Source organism: Mesoplodon mirus (assembly GCF_964341445.2).
Source record: "Mesoplodon mirus genome assembly, chromosome: 9".
In the NCBI taxonomy this organism is placed as follows: domain Eukaryota; kingdom Metazoa; phylum Chordata; class Mammalia; order Artiodactyla; family Ziphiidae; genus Mesoplodon; species Mesoplodon mirus.
Window position 1 is genome coordinate 70,582,004 of NC_138985.1, and position 19,054 is coordinate 70,601,057.

Genomic DNA, 19,054 nt, shown 5'->3' on the forward strand with positions numbered 1-19,054 from the left:
TTTGCTGCTAGAGGCTGCATGGGCTTCCAAATCCTGTGACTGATGGCTCTATAACAGAACAGCAAAGGGGAAACTCACATATAGGCTTCACCGTGCCTTGGTAGAGTCAACAATGATAGCACCAGCCCTGAAGGCCTCATTCTGGAGACATATCCCACTGTGGCTGGTTAGTGCCCAGAGGCAGATGGGTGGGCCTCTCCTTCACTCCCTCTTCCCCTTGATTTATTTTCTGTTCCAGTTATGTGAGATGTTCTGAATCTTTTTCATTTTGATCCTCTGATCCAGCATCTTGTACCTTGCAGGATGCTCATCAGTTTTCTTTGGGACCGAAGGTGCGTAGGAGCTAGATGCATAAGCAGGGCATTTAAAATAACGCAGAGGAGGCTTGATAACTGCAGGCCATGCAAAGGAAGACAGACAACGGTTAGCCTCACCAACTACACAGTGCTCCTAAATCCTGCGGGTGACTTCCTGGCCCCCAGACCTGTTTGTCTTCTTTAAAACCAGGAAACAAACAGGGTTGAACTCTCACTAGAAAACTTATTGCAAATAGATGAATAAGCACATCATCACTTTGGTCATTCACTTAAAATAAATAAAGACAAATGCCTAGGAAAAGAAAATTCCTAGAGGTAGACAGTGATGACCCCAGAATACAAAGGTTCTTTGACAATGAATGGATGGGGTTAAGGAAGTGAGAGGGAGCAGTGGCGTCACTTTGGGAAATAGCAAAGCAAACACAGGTGAGCACAGCCATCTCATTAATCAGCACTTAGCACTGTATGTAAGCTTTTAGGGTTGCAAAGTGGCACACGATCCCGGAGTGCTAATAAGAAGCACATCACTGAGAAAATATTTGCAAAGCACATGTATAAAGGTCTTGTACCCAAAATATGGAAAGAACTCTTAAAATTCAACAAAAGGAAACAAACAACCCAATTTAAATATATGCAAAGATCTGAACAGACTCCTTGCCAACGAAGATATACATATGGCCAAAAAGCATAGGCAAAGATGCTCAACAATTTTTGTCACTCGGGAATTGAAAATTAAAACAACAATGATATATACTACACACTTATTAGGATGTAGTACTGCTGAATGAAAAAAAGCATATATACATTAATCTTAATATTATAAAAACGTATAAGTGTGTGCATAGGAAAATCTGGGAGAACATACATTTAAACCATACCAGTGATTATCTCTGAGTAGTATATACATGGCAATTTTATTTCTAATTGTTTACACTTTCTACTTTTTCTATGATGATCAAGTTTTAGTGATGTAACTTTTTAAAAAGAAACATACTACTAAAAATTTCTTCCATAGAATCAAGTATCAAAGCTATTCTACAAAACTATACATAATGGAAAGTCAGGAAAACTGAGTTTACTCTGCACTTTAGTCCGAGACCTTTCAGAGCACTCATAGCTGAGTATACTTTTCACAGCCTAGAGATCAATATTCATTCACCCACTTCTTAAAGCACTTAACTGTGTGTCCTGCTGATACAACAATGAAAAAAACAGGCAGAAACCTCTACCCTCATGGGGCTTCCATTCCAGTAACCCCCTCTGAAACCTGTGACTTGCTTATAGAAGAAAAAGTGTTCAATCATAATACGTAATGCTATTACTACAAGCTCCACACTATCCACACCTACTTTGCCTTTGGAGTTAGGCTAACCCATAGGTTAAGATTTTCAGCAAATGGTCCTATAGTGCCATAATAATGTATATGCAGATTTTTTTTTTTAAAGATCTCAGAATGTTTAATTCTGTTTCTTGGGGTAAACAAGGGATTGCAGCACAAAACACTCTAGGAACAAATATAAAAACAGTCCCGTTACCCTGGAGAATGGAGTAGAAACAGGCGAGGGCTTCGAATTAAAAGCTGATTGTCCCACACTTCTGGGCTAGCTGACTTACTGCTCTTTAAGTCACAGTCCCTCTCCATATTCATTCTATTTTCACTACTCAGCATGAACCCAGCCAAAGTATTATTGAATTTCCCACTTCTCAGCATGAAGAAACATTTACCCTTTGCTAGAATTCTGATTGTCAGAACGAAAGCTCTCCTTGCCACTGGAGTCGCTGCAAATAGAGTTGAATCCGCTGATAGAGATCGGCTCCCCACCGAGATTGTGGAAATACTTATATGCCTGCTGTCACCCTCACTCAAAATGTGGGAAAAAATAAAAATTCACACAGTGCTGTTTGTACGCATTGACTGCCTTTCCCCTCTCCAGGGGAACATGAAATGATGACAGGGCAAAACAGCAGCACCTGGGATGAGGGTACCATTTTGAATTTAATGGGGACCTTTCTTCCGGGGTGGTGCTGTGGCTACTTAAGGACTCTTTCATTTGTCTTTTGGCGATTCCTGAGATATTTCTGGAAGGAGATCTGGCCCTTTCCCTTTCGATGGCTGGGTACCTCCCACAGCTGAACTCAGGCAGTAGTGTTACAATCCTCTTCTGCTCTCTCACCCCAAGCCCCTCCCCGCCCCAACCAGAGAAGAACCAAATTGGGAACAGAATCCCCTCCCCTTCATATGCTTATCAACAAGTTGGACCCTTTTCCTCTTGGGGACACGTTCACAAAGTCTGCTCTTGTCTCCTAGAGCAATTTATTTGGAGAAAACGATCTCATTGGCTAATGAAGATTTGACAAAGGCACGTTTCTCTGCACAGAGCCTGAACTCGGGAAAGTCATTATCTATATTACTTTCAAATGTGCTTAGGAAAAGAAAAGTTCAAGACAAAAACTGACACATCATCATCCTTTATTATACAATTACAGTGTTTGTTTTTCATAGATGTTAACGCTCTTTTAGGAGTTTTAATCCTCATTTGTTTAAATCTTATCTTTTTCATAAATGCAATTTCTCCCAAAGGTGTCTATGACTTTCGCCCTTTTATCTGCCATCACCAACCTTTTATTCTCTCTCTCTGAGGCCACTTTGCTTGGTGGCTACTTTTTTTCCCCATAGGAAAGTAATGCATAGACTTATTCTTCTTCAGAAAATAGACTGCGATTTATTCATATATCAAACGTAACTGTGTTAAACTAGTATGCCCATGGCAGGACTTCTCAGAGACCTAAATGATGGCGACATGTATTATGAATCCCTAAGAACAGCCAACAGCATGTGTTTTTCTCATTTTGATTAGGCCAAGGCGCCCCTTTATCAGGAGCATGTCACACTTTCAGAAAGACTGGATTAATTCATTATCACTGTCGTTATCATGTCATAACATGTTGTATCTTATTAATTCGGTATGCCCTGTTGTTTGCACGGACAGCAGGCAGAAGGAATGGTCAACAGGGCTCGTCTAATCTACGTGCAGCCTAATTCCCGTGTGGTAAACCATGATCTGTGTTAGAACCCAAATCTGTGTCTTCAATCCCCCACGGCTTCAGTGTGATCTCGCAGGGCCACTGCACAGCAGCGGCAACTGGGAAAATTTCTGAATCTCTGCGGTAGAGGACTGCCTCCAAAGACATAAACTTGGTTTACTCTTAGCTTCTGAATAAATTCTAATATTGGCACCTTTAAAAAAAAAAAGTGTTGTGCATGTGTTTTCTTCTCTTTCAAGATAATGCCATAACATGACCTTTGGAAAAAACATTTCCACATGTAGACATTTTCTAACTGCATTTACACACACACACACACACACAACACAACACATACACTAACAAGATAAAAAACAATCATTTATTGCCTCATAAATGTTGTTTTACATGAGGAACAAAAGCCCACTGCCATACATTCCATTTCTAAAAGTGTCTATTGATATCTGTCTGAAATTTGATGCAAAGTCCTTATAAAAATGCTCAAAAATCATCCATGAGTTTTGAATTGCAAGGGATTGACGTGTCAACATCCATTCCACGAGGATAAAATGATGTAAGAACTGAGCCTGTGATTTTCATTTCAGGATCCGTGATGGTAAAATGATAATATCTGACATGCATCGTGTACTAGGCACAATGCTAAGAATTTAATGTGAACCAGCCTTTAATCTTCACTACAATTCAACAGGCAAGCACTATTATCACCACCACCCCCTTTTTTTTTTTTTGCGGTACGTGGGCCTCTCACTGTTGTGGCCTCTCCCGTTGCGGAGCACAGGTTCCGAAAGCACAGGCTCAGCGGCCATGGCTCACGGGCCCAGCCGCTCCGCGGCATATGGGATCTTCCCGGACCGGGACACGAACCCGTGTCCCCTGCATCGGCAGGTGGACTCTCAACTACTGCGCCACCAGGGAAGCCCCGATCACCCCCTTTTTGAGTGAGGAAACTGAGGCTTTTAAGTAACTTGCCAAAGTTTGAGTGAGGAAACTGAGCTTCAGTAACTTGCCAAAGTTTACATAGCTAGCATTGCAGGAAGTCTGGATTCTGGGTTCACATCCAAGTGGTCTAGCCTCAGACCTCACATATTTAAAATAACCCGGGACCAAAGTTCAGAGTAAGTTTTAATAACTACCATAATAAGTTAAAATAGTAATTCATTTATACTATCAATAATTTGAGTATATATCTATGATATATAGGATTCTTGAATACCATTGTTAGTAGCCATAATCATACTTCCCCCAGAGCAAAAGCAAACCATTCCTCCTTAATACAATTTGTGTGGTAATGGCTCAGGAAGGAATTGCATAAAAATCGTGGCTAACAGGTCTCTTAAATAGCTGCTTTTGTCTTTTCCCTCACCTACTGTGGGTTTGGGATGGAACAGGTGTTCCAGAAGTCTAAGCACCGGAGACAAGCAATCAAGTCAGAGGAGCCCCAGGGTCTTGGGTGAAATTTTTAACTTGGTGGTTCTCACCCCCTCGCTGCATATGAGAACCACCTGGGGAGCTTTTAAAAATCCTGGGTACCACAGACCCATGAAAGCAGAATCTGTGTGGGGTTAGGCTGAGGCCTCAGGAGTTTCTAAAGCTCTTCAGATAATTCCACTGTGCCAGAGTTTGCAAACTACTGTTTCAGTCTCGCCAATCTCCCCCCTCCTTATCTTCACAAAGGGAACAACAGTGATGATATTTTGCACACACTGCAAGTATTCTATAAATTGTAAAGAGCTCGCCAGGGCTCTTGCTATAGTTTGATCACAACCAACTGCCTGGCTGGTGAAGAGTCCTTTACGCATCAATTAAAGTTACTTGTGGTCTTCAAAATTAGGCTTTTTTTTTTCTCTCCTACCCACATAGTTTGTTCTTCCTGTTGGGTCTAACATGAAGACAAAAGCTCTGAGAAATGAAGAAAAAAAGTGTTCTTTTTGTTGGAAAAAACAACTTTGATGCTATCACCTGAGGATTGTGAGGAAATCTGTAACATGAAGAGCCAACACTTAGAGTCAGCGATCTTTCCTAAATATATTGAGCACTTGGAAAAGCAAAGAGTAAGACCAAAGAGGATGTTCCTGGTGTCTGACTAAGGCGTCAGAGCAAGAGTGGGTGCTTTGAAGTCGGAGAGACCTGGTTTTAAAGCCTCCTTCACCTCCCCCAGCTGTTCAGTCTTAGGCAAACACTTCCCCTCTCTAAGTGTCACTTTTCCCCTCTGAATAACAATGTTACACACTTAACAGGGCTTCTTGGGAGGACTCGGCGAGATGGGGCATGTGGACCATGTGAATCACAGTGACTGGCATATAGAAGGCCTCCGTTAAGGGCAACTTCTATTATTATTGTAGTGACAGTGACCATGTCCAGGGGAACTGCTGATGGGTAAGGGGAGCTCTGGAAAGACTCTGGGACAAGCACCACCATCCCTGGCAGTGCCGATCTTGGGCTGGTGGAAAGGGTGTCGCTCACTCCTCCTGCCCTTTTCAGAGAATCGGCCTGACATCAGTTTCGTCCTCTGGATTCGTCTTCTCTCTGGACTCTTTCTAGCTTCTTTCTGGGACATCTTCTCAGAGCATCTGGAATTCCAAACCCGACTTATACCTGTTTCTGATTGAGGCAGCCACACTAGCACATTTGGTATGAATTAACTGCCTTCTGAAGATAAGCTCGTGGGAAGACACGCAATCAGCCAAAAGACTCCTCTCACTAACATCAGCTCCACAGAGAGTGGAATCAAGACGGGTTCATCCCAATCCCAAAGGAAGAAACACACCCTTTAAAATGAGCAGTTTGGCTGAATTGGTTTTCATAGCTGGTCTTTTCCTTAAAGGGCAAGTGGAAGATGTTCATTTGTTTCACCAGAACAGGAGACTTGGTCCTTGTTCAATATCTAGGCTTCCCAGCAAACAGTTTTAAAAATGAAAGTGAAGTATAACAACTTTTTGTGAACCCGGGGCTTTGCTGTTTAAGGAGCCCAGTAGCATGGCCTGTCTTCTGCACAGTTCAGTGTCTTTATACCCATTATCTCATTTGTAGTCGCCCCTCACCCATCCTTGGAAGGGAGTCAGATTCAGTTCTTTCTCTGTCCCCATATGACTGGGACACATAATTTCAGTTTCCCATAAAAAGAAAAAAAAAGGTAGTAACACTCACTGCAGAGGCCTGCGTGAAAATGACAAGAAACCAACGTATAAGAAACAGCCAGCACAGCGCTGACACATAGTAGGCGTTCACCCAGTATCAGTTTCCATCCCTTTCCTCAGAGGAAGATCCTACATTTCAGGAATTATCTGGAAGATTTGCAATTGCCAGGAAAACTCAGCAGCAGAATACTTTCCCAGCTAGGGAATTGCTTTGTCTCCTCAAGACATGAAAGCATTACATGAAGGCCACGCTGATAGGTCTTCCTTCCTTTTGCAGAAATACAATCTAGCAACATGAACCCAGCTAGAAAATTACTCTTAAACCCATGCACATTAGATGTAGTGCTGTCTAAGGTGAGGATCTATGCTTAAACTCTTCAAGGTGTAGTTTATATTAAAACTAGAATACTTAAACCCAGCATCTACACTGGAAAAGACTGGTTCTCCAAGGACTCTTCCTCAAGAAAATGAGAATACTAACTAATCTACTGGTTCCACATCTGAAGCTCACAGAGAAAAGAGCACAGGAGACAGGAAGCTTGCTGTCTGAGAAGCTATCCAGAAAAAGCCAGTTGACACTGCCTGAACCAAACCACTCCCTAGTGTGGAAAGATCACCTGACCAGCATTTCCAGGTCCCCAGAGGAATACATGGCCACAGGGAAAAAAATAAACCACATAGTTTTATTGCCCTTCATCCAACCTGAAGCTGTTTGCTTCCACCTGCATTTCTCAACCCTGGATGTCCATCAGATCACCTGGAAAGCTTCAAATTTACTGATTCCTAAGCCCCACCTCCAAGAGTCCTGAAAGTAATCTGTTATTTTAAGGTGAAGCTCAAGCAAGTATGTTTGTAATGCCCAGTGGTTCTAACTCGTAGCCAGGTTGAGAACCACTGGCTTAGGTGCTGAGTTTGTTTTGAGAATATGTCGGCTTATCCTTAAGTTTCGAGGGATGCTTGGGGCAGCTGACAGGGTCTGGTCATTGCACACAGGAGTGGCCAACCCTTGGCCACATGCTAAGATCTGTGACAAGAATCAAATCCACGAAGATCTACTTTTGGGAGAGGTGGTGTGGTATTGTGAGAGAAGCGTGGGTTTGGGGTGTCACAGAACTGGATTAAACTATTACCAGCTGTGAGATCCTAAGGAGGTACTCTGTTTTGGGATTCAGGGTTTTGGGTTTGTTTTTGTTTTTTTCTGTAAAATGGGGAAAATGGTAACTTCTTTGCATGGTTGTTGTGAGGATTTTAAAGGGGCTATAACTGAGATAATGTATGTCTGGTACCTCGCAACCTCGCAGAGTGCCAGTATGCCGTAGGTGCTTGGTATGTGGCTACCATCATGACACAGCACAGGAGATGAGAGGTCATCACCAGGAGCCTTTTAAGGGTGGCCTCCCTGGTGGATTTCTTATTATAGTATAGGAAAGTCATGTCATTCCCCATACAAATGGATTTTACCACATGAAAGACCTCAGCACACAACGAAGAGATTAACTTAATGAATTTATTTGTGACTATTTGGCAGAGAACACACCACTGTGACTCACAAAAGGCTAATTATCCAAAATGGGCATTTGTGGGGAAAAAAATACATACATACATATATATATATATACATATATATATATGTATGTATGTATATATGTTTGCTTTTCCATTCAGCTACCTAAGAGAAACACTTTGCTGAAACCCAGTGCCATTTTAAGCAAAGCAGAAACATCTATCCCACATTCTAAACTATTTATACCATGTACAAATACGGAGGTTCATTCAATCACTTTGGGCTATTTCTAACCATGAGTGTAGAGCGCTGGAACCCCCAGATGGGAAGTGTGGCTTAGATACCCAACCAGGATGGAAGGAGTTTCAGTCCCTGAACTCTCATCTTGACGTAATTAGGAAAATGACAAACAAATGACTTTTGATTCTTAAGACTCTTTGCATTTATTATGCTGAGCCATAATAATTCTTTGAGTCACCTTCATTGGAAGCCATTCGCGAGCCACTGATTCCCTGGTCTTTGAGATACCTCTTCCTTATGCTTCACCCTACAGATCACTGATCCTGGCTATAAACTTCATTAGGACGGGACAGGGTGTTATACACATTTGCATCCCCAGAATTTAATCCCAGTACTGATAACAGTTGGTGCTGAAAAATATTTAATGAATGAGTAAACTACTCGGCATCATACTCAGTAACCTTCATAAATCTCTCATTTACTAAAGAAGAGGGGAATCACTTAGAATACACACCAGCTGACCCAGTTGACTAGAATCTACAAAACCTAATATTTCTCCCTTGCATCAGCAATGCCTTGATACCTAGATTTGCTGCCCGTGTTTGCTCAAAGAAGAATGTTGGCAAGTTCCTTTCCTTTGAAGTTTCAAATTTGAGGCCTGAGCACTTTTGTTTGACACCAAAGCTATAACCTCAACTCAGGTCTTACTATCGTCTGGAGAGGCTGAGGCACAGTTTTCAAGTCTCTCTGACAAACAGGTGAAAGAGCAGGAGCAATTAGGTAATAAGGTTGGAAAATAAGCTCTTTTCTTGTTCAAACAACTGCTAGCTATTCAATGCCCTGTGACCTTATGATTTAATGATTAATTGTTTAAGTTAACAAAAATATTATTTTAATTAATAAAAACGAATAAGAAAGCCCTCCCTCAAGGAGATGATCATCTTCAATTGAGTTCTTTGTTTTCATTTTGTTTCTCCTGGCAAGCACAAAGAACATGAGGCATGCTCCTTCAAAGGAGAAAAATATTGGGGAGATTACGCAAGCTAAGTCTTTTGTTCGATATTTTTTCATCAGTGTGTGCCTTTTTCCACGTGTGCATCTGAAGATGCGGAGTGTAAGGCCAAGTCAGTAGCTCAGTCCTTTGCTCACTCCAACTATGACCTCTGCCAGAAGAAGCCTGTAAAGTTAAATTTCTTTAGGGTTCTAGAGCTCTGAAGTGCTAAATCACGTATAACAAATGTGTTTTGCTCTAGTCCATAGTAAGAATGACAACTGGCATCCCTTAAACTGAACTCAAGATAAAAGGCAATTGCAAAGAGACCACTCATGGGAACCTTTACTTAAAATGAAGACAATGCAGGATCCCTCCACACCCCACAGCTGTGCCTGAAATCGGTACATGCCTAATTGTACTCTACCCCAGGCAGAGTACAACTGTGAAAGAAAGGCTGTTCCAGTGTGGACTGTTTGACACCAGTCTTTACCCTTGACAATGAAACTCGAGCAAAGAGTACAGGATTGCCATCTGCTAACTTTGGGCAAGCTATTTATCTGAGTATGCCTCAGTTTCCTAATTTGTGAAATGGAGATAACAGTACCTTCCTTAGAGGGTTGTTGTGAAGATTAAATGAGATAATACTTGTGAAGAACCTAGCATTGTCCCTGATATTTGATAGATGTGCAATACATACCAAAGTATTTACTGTTAAAAATCTGTATTAGGAAGATCAGAAGTTACCATTTTTGAAGTTAATCACTCAGTAACTTACAATACACATAATATTTTGTTTCTGTAAAAGCAACATAAGCTTCCTAAAATGTCTTCAGACCTCAGGGCTGGTCAGTTCTCTTCTGAGGAATCCTCTGGATGGATGTTTTATCCATAGTCCCCTAGAACAGGACACACAAAAAATGTCATTGCAAGCCAGCTGGCATCTCAACGCACCAACTCTTTCTACATCAGGCAACGGAGATTAGAAGCAGAGCTGCATCTATTGCCAACACTACCGTGCAAGCCAGAAGCTGCACACACAGGAGCAATCAGCTATCTGCATCAGCAAATGACTCCGGTACTGTACCTTTCCATCTAACGATCACTTCGGGAAAGTGATGTGACCGAGGCGCTGGGGGCATCTGCTCAGAAGCCACTGACTAGTCTCCATCGTTAGCAGTCATGATTGGAAGTGAAGCTCTGGGCCACTCCTCCAGCGAGAGCCACCATTTGCTCAGCTCTCCATCATTTACGGCCCGCCCATGAGCTTGACTGCGTTCACAAACCTCATGGGCCACACTTGAAGTTGGCACTAGAAAAAAATTGTCTGCAGGTGCTATTACTTTACCATATAAGAGTCACTTTGCTATGGGCGTGCAAGGAATCAAGGTGATGTCCTCAGAGCAGTTTCCTGGTGCTGGCATGTCAGGAGAAAGCTTTGATAATTTCGGAAACCACACAAGCAGTTCTTTAATGAAGTGGTCTCTGGTGGCTTCAGGACTGACACATGTGACAAACAAAACTGTCTTGGAAAACAGTCACAGATTTTTCACTAGGAAATTCTCTAATATATAATATTTGAGCATACAGAAACTATAATTAATAATATAACAAATACCCAGGTACTCTCTCAATACAGTTTAAGCAGATCTTAACATTTTGCATATGTGTTCAAAAATTTGTTTAAAGAGATTAAATATCAAGGTAGAATTTAAGTACCTAATATACCCTTCCCTTCCCCCCACAAAAAAACATCCAGAATTTGATGTTTATTATTCCTGTGCATATAGTCATTCAATTATTGCATTTCTATGCAACCATAAAATATCTACTTTTATTTTTGCTTGTTTTTAAAAGATAATACAAATTGTGTTAGATGGTATAAATCTTATTGAAACTTGCTTTTCTTGCCCAACATTATGTTGAGCATTGTTTGCAATAGCAAAAAAATGGAGAACCACCATCAACAGAAAAATGATTAAATATCCTGTGGCACATTTATATAATAGGATTTGTACAGATGTTAAAATGGATGATATTTTTCAAAGAACTAGCTTTATATTTTGCATGGAATTTCTTTTGCCATACATTAGCAGACTTTCTGGGAGTTTTTCTTAAAAGTGTTTCTTTTAAAAGACGGACAGGGCTGGATTTTGTTTTTCTTATCCAAATTTCTGTATTTTAAGAGCAGAGTTTGAGCCATTTGCAATTATTCTTATTACTGATAGTTTTGGACTTGATTCTACTATCTAATTTTGTTTTGGTTTTGGACTTGATTCGACTCTCTAATTTTATAATCATTCTTTATTCCTTGCTTCTTTTTTTTCCTTTCTGCCTTCTATCAAGTAGATACATTTTCTGTATTCCCTTTCTTTGTTGTTGTTCATTTGCTGACTTAGATGCTATAGGTTATATTTCTATTATTTCACTGATGATCCTTTGCGTTGCAAAAAAAGTTACAAAATTACAAAGCTCTGCCCAAAGACAGAATAGATCTTAGCATTCCTTAACTCCCTCTTAAATATCCCCTCTTCCATCTATAGCTTCTGTTTCCTATTTTAATGCAAAAAATATGGACATTATTTTTATGGTGACCAGTTACTCACATTTACCAACAGGCTTTATTTACTTGTGTGCTCACCATTAATTCCTGTCTCTCACACTATGCTTTTGGGTTCACTTTTCTTCTTCTTGAGGTATATCCCTTATACTTCTTTTAGTGAAGTCTGGAGTGCTAAATTATGTCATTGTAAACCTAAAATGTTTTTACTTTGCCTTCATTCATAACTAATAATTTAGCTATTTTAGCTATTATATAATGCTTTATTTTCCCTCAGCCTATGAAAGATATATCTTCATTGTCTTTTGGCATCTGCTGTTGCTAACGCAAATTTTGCTGTCAGTTGGTTGTCATTTTATTACAGGAAACCTGCTTGCAGCTCCCTTGAACACAACCAGCTTCTTATAGCATTTAATATTTTCTCACCCTTGACATAATTTGGAACAATCTCACACAATGCATTTTGGTATGTGTTTGGTATTACTTAGGTATGGCAAGTGAGGTGCATTTACTGTCTAGGAATTTGAGCCTTTAGAGCTGTTTATCTATCTTCCACGCTCTTTCATTTTTAAAATTGAGATATAGTTCACATACCATATAATTCACCATTTGAAGTGTACAGTTCAGTGCTTTTTATTTTATTCACAAGGTTGCGCAATCATCACCAATATTTAATTATAAAACATTTTTTTCACATCTTTATTGGAGTATAATTGCTTCACAATGTTGTGTCAGTTTCTGCTGTACAACAAAGTGAATCAGCTATATGTATACATATATCCCCATATCCCCTCCCTCTTGAGTCTCCCTCCCACCCTCCCTATCCCACCCCTCTAGATCGTCACAAAGCATCAAGCTGATCACCCCGTGCTATGCAGCAGCTTCCCACTAGCCATCTATTTTACATTAGGTAGTGTATGTATGTCCATGCTACTCTCTCACTCCATCCCAGCTTTCCCTTCCACCCTGTGTCCTCAAGTCCATCTCTACGTCTGTGTCTTTATTCCTGCCCTGCCACTAGGTTCATCAGTACAGCTTTTTTAGTTTCCATATATATGCGTTAGCATACAGTATTTGTTTTTCTCTTTCTGACTTACTTCACTCTGTATGACAGACTCTAGGTCCATCCACCTCACTACAAATAATAACTCAATTTCGTTTCTTTTTATGGCTGAGTAATAGTCTATTGTATATATGTGCCACATCTTCTTTATCCATTCATCTGTTGATAGACATTTAGGTTGCTTCCATGTCCTGGCTATTGTATATAGTGCTGCAATGAACAGTGTGGTATATCTATCTTTTTTTTTTTTTAAGTTGACCATTTTTTTGATATAAATTTATTTATTTATATATATTTTTTGGCTGCGTTGGGTCTTTGTTGCTGTGTGCGGGCTTTCTCTAGTTGTGGTGAGCGGGGGCTACTCTTCATTGCGGTGCACAGGCTTCTCATTGCGGTGGCTTCTCTTGTTGCAGAGCACAAGCTCTAGGCATGTGGGCTTCAGTGGTTGCGATGCGTGGACTCAGTAGTTGTGGCTCACAGGCTTAGTTGCTCTGTGGCATGTGGGATCTTCCTGGACTAGGGCTCGAACCCGTGTCCCCTGCATTGGCAGGTGGATTCTTAACCACTGCACCACCAGGGAAGTCCACATGTATATTTTTGAATTATGGTTTTCTCAGGGTATATGCCCAGTAGTGGGATTGCTGGGTCGTATGGTAGTTCTATTTGTAGTTTTTTAAAGAACCTCCATACTGCTCTCCATAGTGGCTGTACCAATTCACATTCCCACCAGCAGTGCAAGAGGGTCCCCTTTTCTCCACGCCCTCTCCAGCATTTGTTGTTTCTAGATTTTTTGATGATGGCCATTCTGGCTGGTGTGAGGTGATACCTCATTGTGGTTTTGATTTGCATTTCTCTAATGATTAGTGATGTTGAGCATCTTTTCATGTGTTTGTTGGCCATCTGTATGTCTACTTGGGAGAAATGTCTATTTAGGTTTCTGCCCATTTTTGGATTGGGTTGTTTGTTTTTTTGATATTGTGCTGCATGAGCTGCTTGTATATTTTGGAGATTAATCCTTTGTTAGTTGCTTTGTTTGTAAATATTTTCTCCCATTCTGAGGGTTGTCTTTTTGTCTTATTTATGGTTTCCTTTGCTGTGGGAAAGTTTTGAGTTTCATTAGGTCCCATTTGTTTATTTTTGTTTTTATTTCCATTTCTCTAGGAGGTGGGTCAAAAAGGATCTTGCTGTGATTTATGTCATAGAGTGTTCTGCCTATGTTTTCTCTAAGAGTTTTATAGTGTCTGGCCTTATGTTTAGGTCTTTAATCCATTTTGAATTTATTTTTGTGTATGGTGTTAGGGAGTGTTCTAATTTCATTCTTATACATGTACCTGTCCAGTTTTCCCAGCACCACTTATTGAAGAGGCTGTCTTTTCTCCATTGGATATTCTTGCCTCCTTTGTCAAAGATAAGGTGACCATAGGTGTCACCTATATTTTGTGCCAGTACCATACTGTCTTGACTACTGTAGCTTTGTAGTATAGTCAGAAGTCAGGGAGCCTGATTCCTCCAGCTCTGTTTTTCTTTCTCAAGATTGCTTTGGCTATTCGGGGTCTTTTGTGTTTCCATACAAATTGTAAAAATTTTTGCTCTAGTTCTGTGAAAAATGCCCTTGGTAATTTGACAGGGATTGCATTGAACCTGTAGATTGTTTTGGGTAGTATAGTCATTTTCACAATGTTGATTCTTCTAATCCAGGAGCATGGTATATCTCTCCATCTGTATATGTCATCTTTGATTTCTTTCATCATTGTTTTATAGTTTTCTGCATACAGGTCTTTTGTCTCCTTAGGTAGGTTTATTCCTAGGTATTTTATTCTTTTTGTTGCAGTGGTAAATGGGATTGTTTCCTTAATTTCTCTTTCTGATCTTTCGTTATTAGTGTATAAGAATGCAAGAGATTTCTGTGCATTGATTTTGTATCCTGAAATCTTACCAAATTCATTGATTAGTTCTAGTAGTTTTCTGGTGGCATCTTTAGGATTTTCTTTGTATAGTATCATGTCATCAGCAAACAGTGACAGTTTACAAAACATTTTCTTCACCAATAAAAAAAAATCCCATACCCATGAGAATTCACTCTCCATTCTTCTCCCTCCCCAGGCTCTAGTAACCACAAGTCTACGTTCTGTCTCTATAGATTTGTCTATTCTGCATATTTCACATAAATGGAATCATACAATATGTGGCCATTTGTGTCTGGCTTCTTTCACTTGGCAAAATGTTGTCAAGGTTCATTCATGTTGTAGAACGTATCAGTACTTTATTCCTTTAGTACGGTCAAATAATAAGCTATTGTATGGATATACCACATTTTGTTTATATATTCATCAGTTGATGGGCATTTAGGTTGTCTCCAGTTTTTGGCTATTATGAGTAATGTTGCTATGAATATTTGTGGACAAGTTTTTGTGTGAACATATGTTTTCAGTCCTCTCGAGAACATACCTAGGAGCAGAACTGCTGGGTGTTATGGTCACTCTATGATTAACATTTTAAGGAACTGCCAAACTGTTTTCCAAAGTAGTTGCACCATTTACATTCCCATCAGCAATGTATGGTGGTACTAATGTTTCCACATCATTGTCAACACTTGTTATTATCCATCTTTTTTATTCTTGCCTTTCTAGTGCATGTGAAGTGGTATCTGACTGTGGTTTTGATTTGCATTTCCCTAATGACTAATGATGTTGAGCATCTTTTCACGTTCCATTTGCCTATCTTCTTTGGAGAAATGTTTCTTCAAATCTTTTGCCCACTTTTTAATTGTCTTGTTTGTCTTTTTATTGTTGAGTTATAAGAATTCTTTACATATTTTGGATACTAAATCCTTATCAGATTTATGGTTTGCAAATATTTTCTTTCATTACATGAATTTTCTTTTAGTTTTCTTGATAATGGAACGTTTTTAATTTTGATGAAGTTGTATTATTAATTTTTCTTTGGCAGCGTGGTCTTTCAGTATCATATCTAAGAAACCGTTGTCTAATTCAAGGTCATAAGGATGTTTTCTTCTAAGAGTTTTATGGTTCAAGCTCTTTCTTTTCTTTTTTTATATGGTTCCATCTGTACAATATGTTTGGTATAAAGTCCTAAGGACTATCTTCCAACATTAATTCTCTTTTCAGCTGTGTTCTACCTTGAGTTTATACCACCAACTGTGTTTTTCTTTGTTTTTAAAAAATTCCAATGACTATATGTTTGTTTGCTTTTTAAAAAATTATTAATTAATTTATTATTTATTTTTGGCTGCATTGGGTGTTTGTTGCGGTGCACGGGCTTCTCATTGCGGTGGCTTCTCTTGTTGTAGAGCATGGGCTCTAGGCACACAGGCTTCAGTAGTTGTGGCTTGCAGGCTTAGTTGCTACGCAGCATGTGGGATCTTCCCAGACCAGGGCTCGAATCTATGTCCCCTGCATTGGCAGGCGAGTTCTTAACCACTGTGCCACCAGGGAAGCCCTGTTTGTTTGCTTTTTAACATTTCAGACTTTGGATTGCTTCTTTTGCATATCTCTGTTCTTGTTTGGCTTCAGCATAATTTTCCTTTATTGGTTTTAAAGGATTTTTATTCCTCCATTTGGCTCTTTGAGTATCTTAAAACATATTTTAAGTTGCTTGACAGCCTGCACCAAGAGCTTGTGATAGAGGCATGTGCACTGTGGGAGGTAATGTGTGGCGTTCGTGAGGTCACAAGGAGAAACAGAGGGCTAGCTGTCATTATGAATGACGTGGAGGGCGTCTGCTAAACAAAGCATGGTTTATTATGTCAAGTGTTTTGAGAACGACCCACTCCACCTCCACAGGTTTTCAAGTGGTTGGAACTCAGGTCCTGACACCCAATTTGGGACCACTTTAGACTGCGAAACTAAGGCCAAAGACAGGTGGCTGAGACTCTGACTCAGAGGTCTTAGAATCCTAGCAGGCCAGCAATAGGTCCCTGGCATAGCAGGTGGGAACCAGGTTAGGTCTGCATGTTCATGCAGATGTCCAGTATGTCAGAGGTCCCACCTGACCCAGGAATGTTATGACTTTACAAAGAAGAGCAAACACCATCACTACAGACTGAAGTTGTTGGGTTTAGAAATGTTTTCCTCATAATGACTATAATCCTAAGAGCACAATAACCACAAACAGGGACAAGATGAAATGGGCTTCCAGAGACTACAGAGCAAGGTCTACTCAGTACTAAAAAATAGTCAGTACAGTTGTATAGTTATAGTTGTATAGCTGTAAGTTAGTATAGTTGATACAAATCCAATTTCCAAGATGAGCCTTCTTCTGAGGATGGCTGCTTTCTATCTAGTCATAAATTAAATTGGATAATGCTCACTCACACACCAGGGCACCCGGCCTCATAAACATTTATGAGCACACAATATGTGCTTGTCACCTCAGCAGGCACTGGGACAAAAAAGAATAAGACAGTCCCTACCCTTGAAAAAGCCACCGATCAATGGTTAAAGGACTTATAAGCAAATAATTATACGTCAGCATTAATTCTACCTAGATAGTTTGGAGAGAATGCAAAGAGAAATTAACCAGGGGAGAAAAGGGTAAAGACTGTTCTAGGCAGAGTGAGAGGCAAGTAAGTTCAGGGGCTACTCAGTGGACACTGAGTCCAGCTGTTGGACTGGGGTAGGGACACTGCATTAAGCTGAGGCTGAAAAAGCAGATGGACATAGATTATATTTCATCTAATCTAAGATGCCGCTGATTATAAAGTGAACTATTATCTCATGTACAACCCAGAAAAAAATGCTGTTAATCCAATTATAACACCCCATTGCTTGCAAAACATTCCTATTTCAGAGCAGCTAAAATGCAAGTCACTGTCCCTCTTTGAATGGATGAAATATGGAAATTCCCCAAAGAAACAATGTAAAAGATAAATCAACATTAGAAAACAGATTTTTTTAAAGATAAACTAAATGCAAACAAAATATGAATATAATTTTTCTTATCAAAGTAGTTAAGTATCAATGTTAGCAGTAGCAAGAGCAAAGTGAAATGGCAAACTCATTGCTTAAAGTATAAAATAATACTACTTTTCTGGAAATCACTTTGATAATAATGGGTCAAGAACCTAAGTATGTACATACTCTTTGAGTCAGTAATTGCACCTACAGGAATCTGTCCTAAATCCATATTTACAGACTCAGAAGAAGACTTATGTACAAGAATGTAAAGTTATTAATGATAAAAAAGGCAAGCTATATAAATGCCAGATTATTAATGAATACAGTCGGCCCCTTGTATCTATAGATGTGGAACCTGCAGATATGGAGGGTTAACTGTGGGTGACTTGAGCATCCATGGATTCTGGTATTTGTGGGTAGTCCTGAAACCAATTCCATGGATGCTGTATATAAATAAGTGTGGCATAATCATATGAAATGTTAGTCAATTGCTGAAATATTTTTAAAATATTTAATAACATGAGGGAAAGCTCATAATGTAATAGTAAATTTTAAAAGGGGGGAAACAAAACTCCATGTAGAGTATAATCTCAATCTAGAAAAAAAAAGGTATTTAAGAAGCACTGGAAGGAGAGGTAATCTTGATTAGCTCTGAGTGGCAGCATTTTGGCAACATCCTTCCTTCTTTTAATTTGTATTATTTTTTGATTTTTCTACAATGTCTATATTTACCTTTTATAATCTCTCCTTCCCTCCAAATAAATGTGTTTTTCCAAGTTTTATTTGGAACCTAATTTGCATGGAGAATGTAAGCCTGTGTATGGAGACAGTGACCAATAAGTACCTCTCATATTAAATAGTGATTACACAGGATTGTCATGAATGCTTAAAATTTTCTAGTAAATGTTAGATAGGATCCAGTACAGATCGCCCATGACCTCCTTATTTCTCAATAGTAGATACTCGCTATGAGCACCCTCTATGAGTCAGTACTATGTTAAATTGATGAGTATTATTTCTAATTCTTATTATCATGCAGACAGATGAGAAAACAGATGCTCTAAGAAGCTGAATAAGTGTAGTGAGCCTGCACAGGGTGAACATGGCAAAGCTGAGACTTGAACCCAAGTCTCTCTCTCTCACCCAAAATTCATTCTTCCCCCTGTGCCATCTGCCTCTCAAAGAAATACTTGCACAGCGTGTCCTGATGAACCTTAAGGAAGATCAAGATTCTACCCTTTCCATCAGTGAGCAGGAGAGATTGGGAACCAACTATGAATA

The 19,054-nt window shown here is 39.7% G+C and overlaps 1 protein-coding gene across 5 annotated transcripts in view; it reads right to left on the minus strand.

Annotated features, from left to right (window-relative positions):
- Window positions 1–222: 222 nt before the first annotated feature.
- The window catches only part of PDE1C (phosphodiesterase 1C), a gene marked incomplete at both ends in the record, with an annotated part of 532,083 nt that continues 513,251 nt past the window's right edge, over window positions 223–19,054 (minus strand). For 4 of the 5 annotated variants that reach the window (XM_082632880.1, XM_082632883.1, XM_082632882.1 and 1 more), the window contains one exon: window positions 223–392. In XM_082632880.1, the coding sequence (XP_082489006.1) occupies window positions 223–392 (170 nt within the window). Of the gene's footprint in view, window positions 393–9,730; window positions 10,134–19,054 lie in introns of those variants that run through there. The other variant, XM_082632881.1, reaches the window with a different exon arrangement.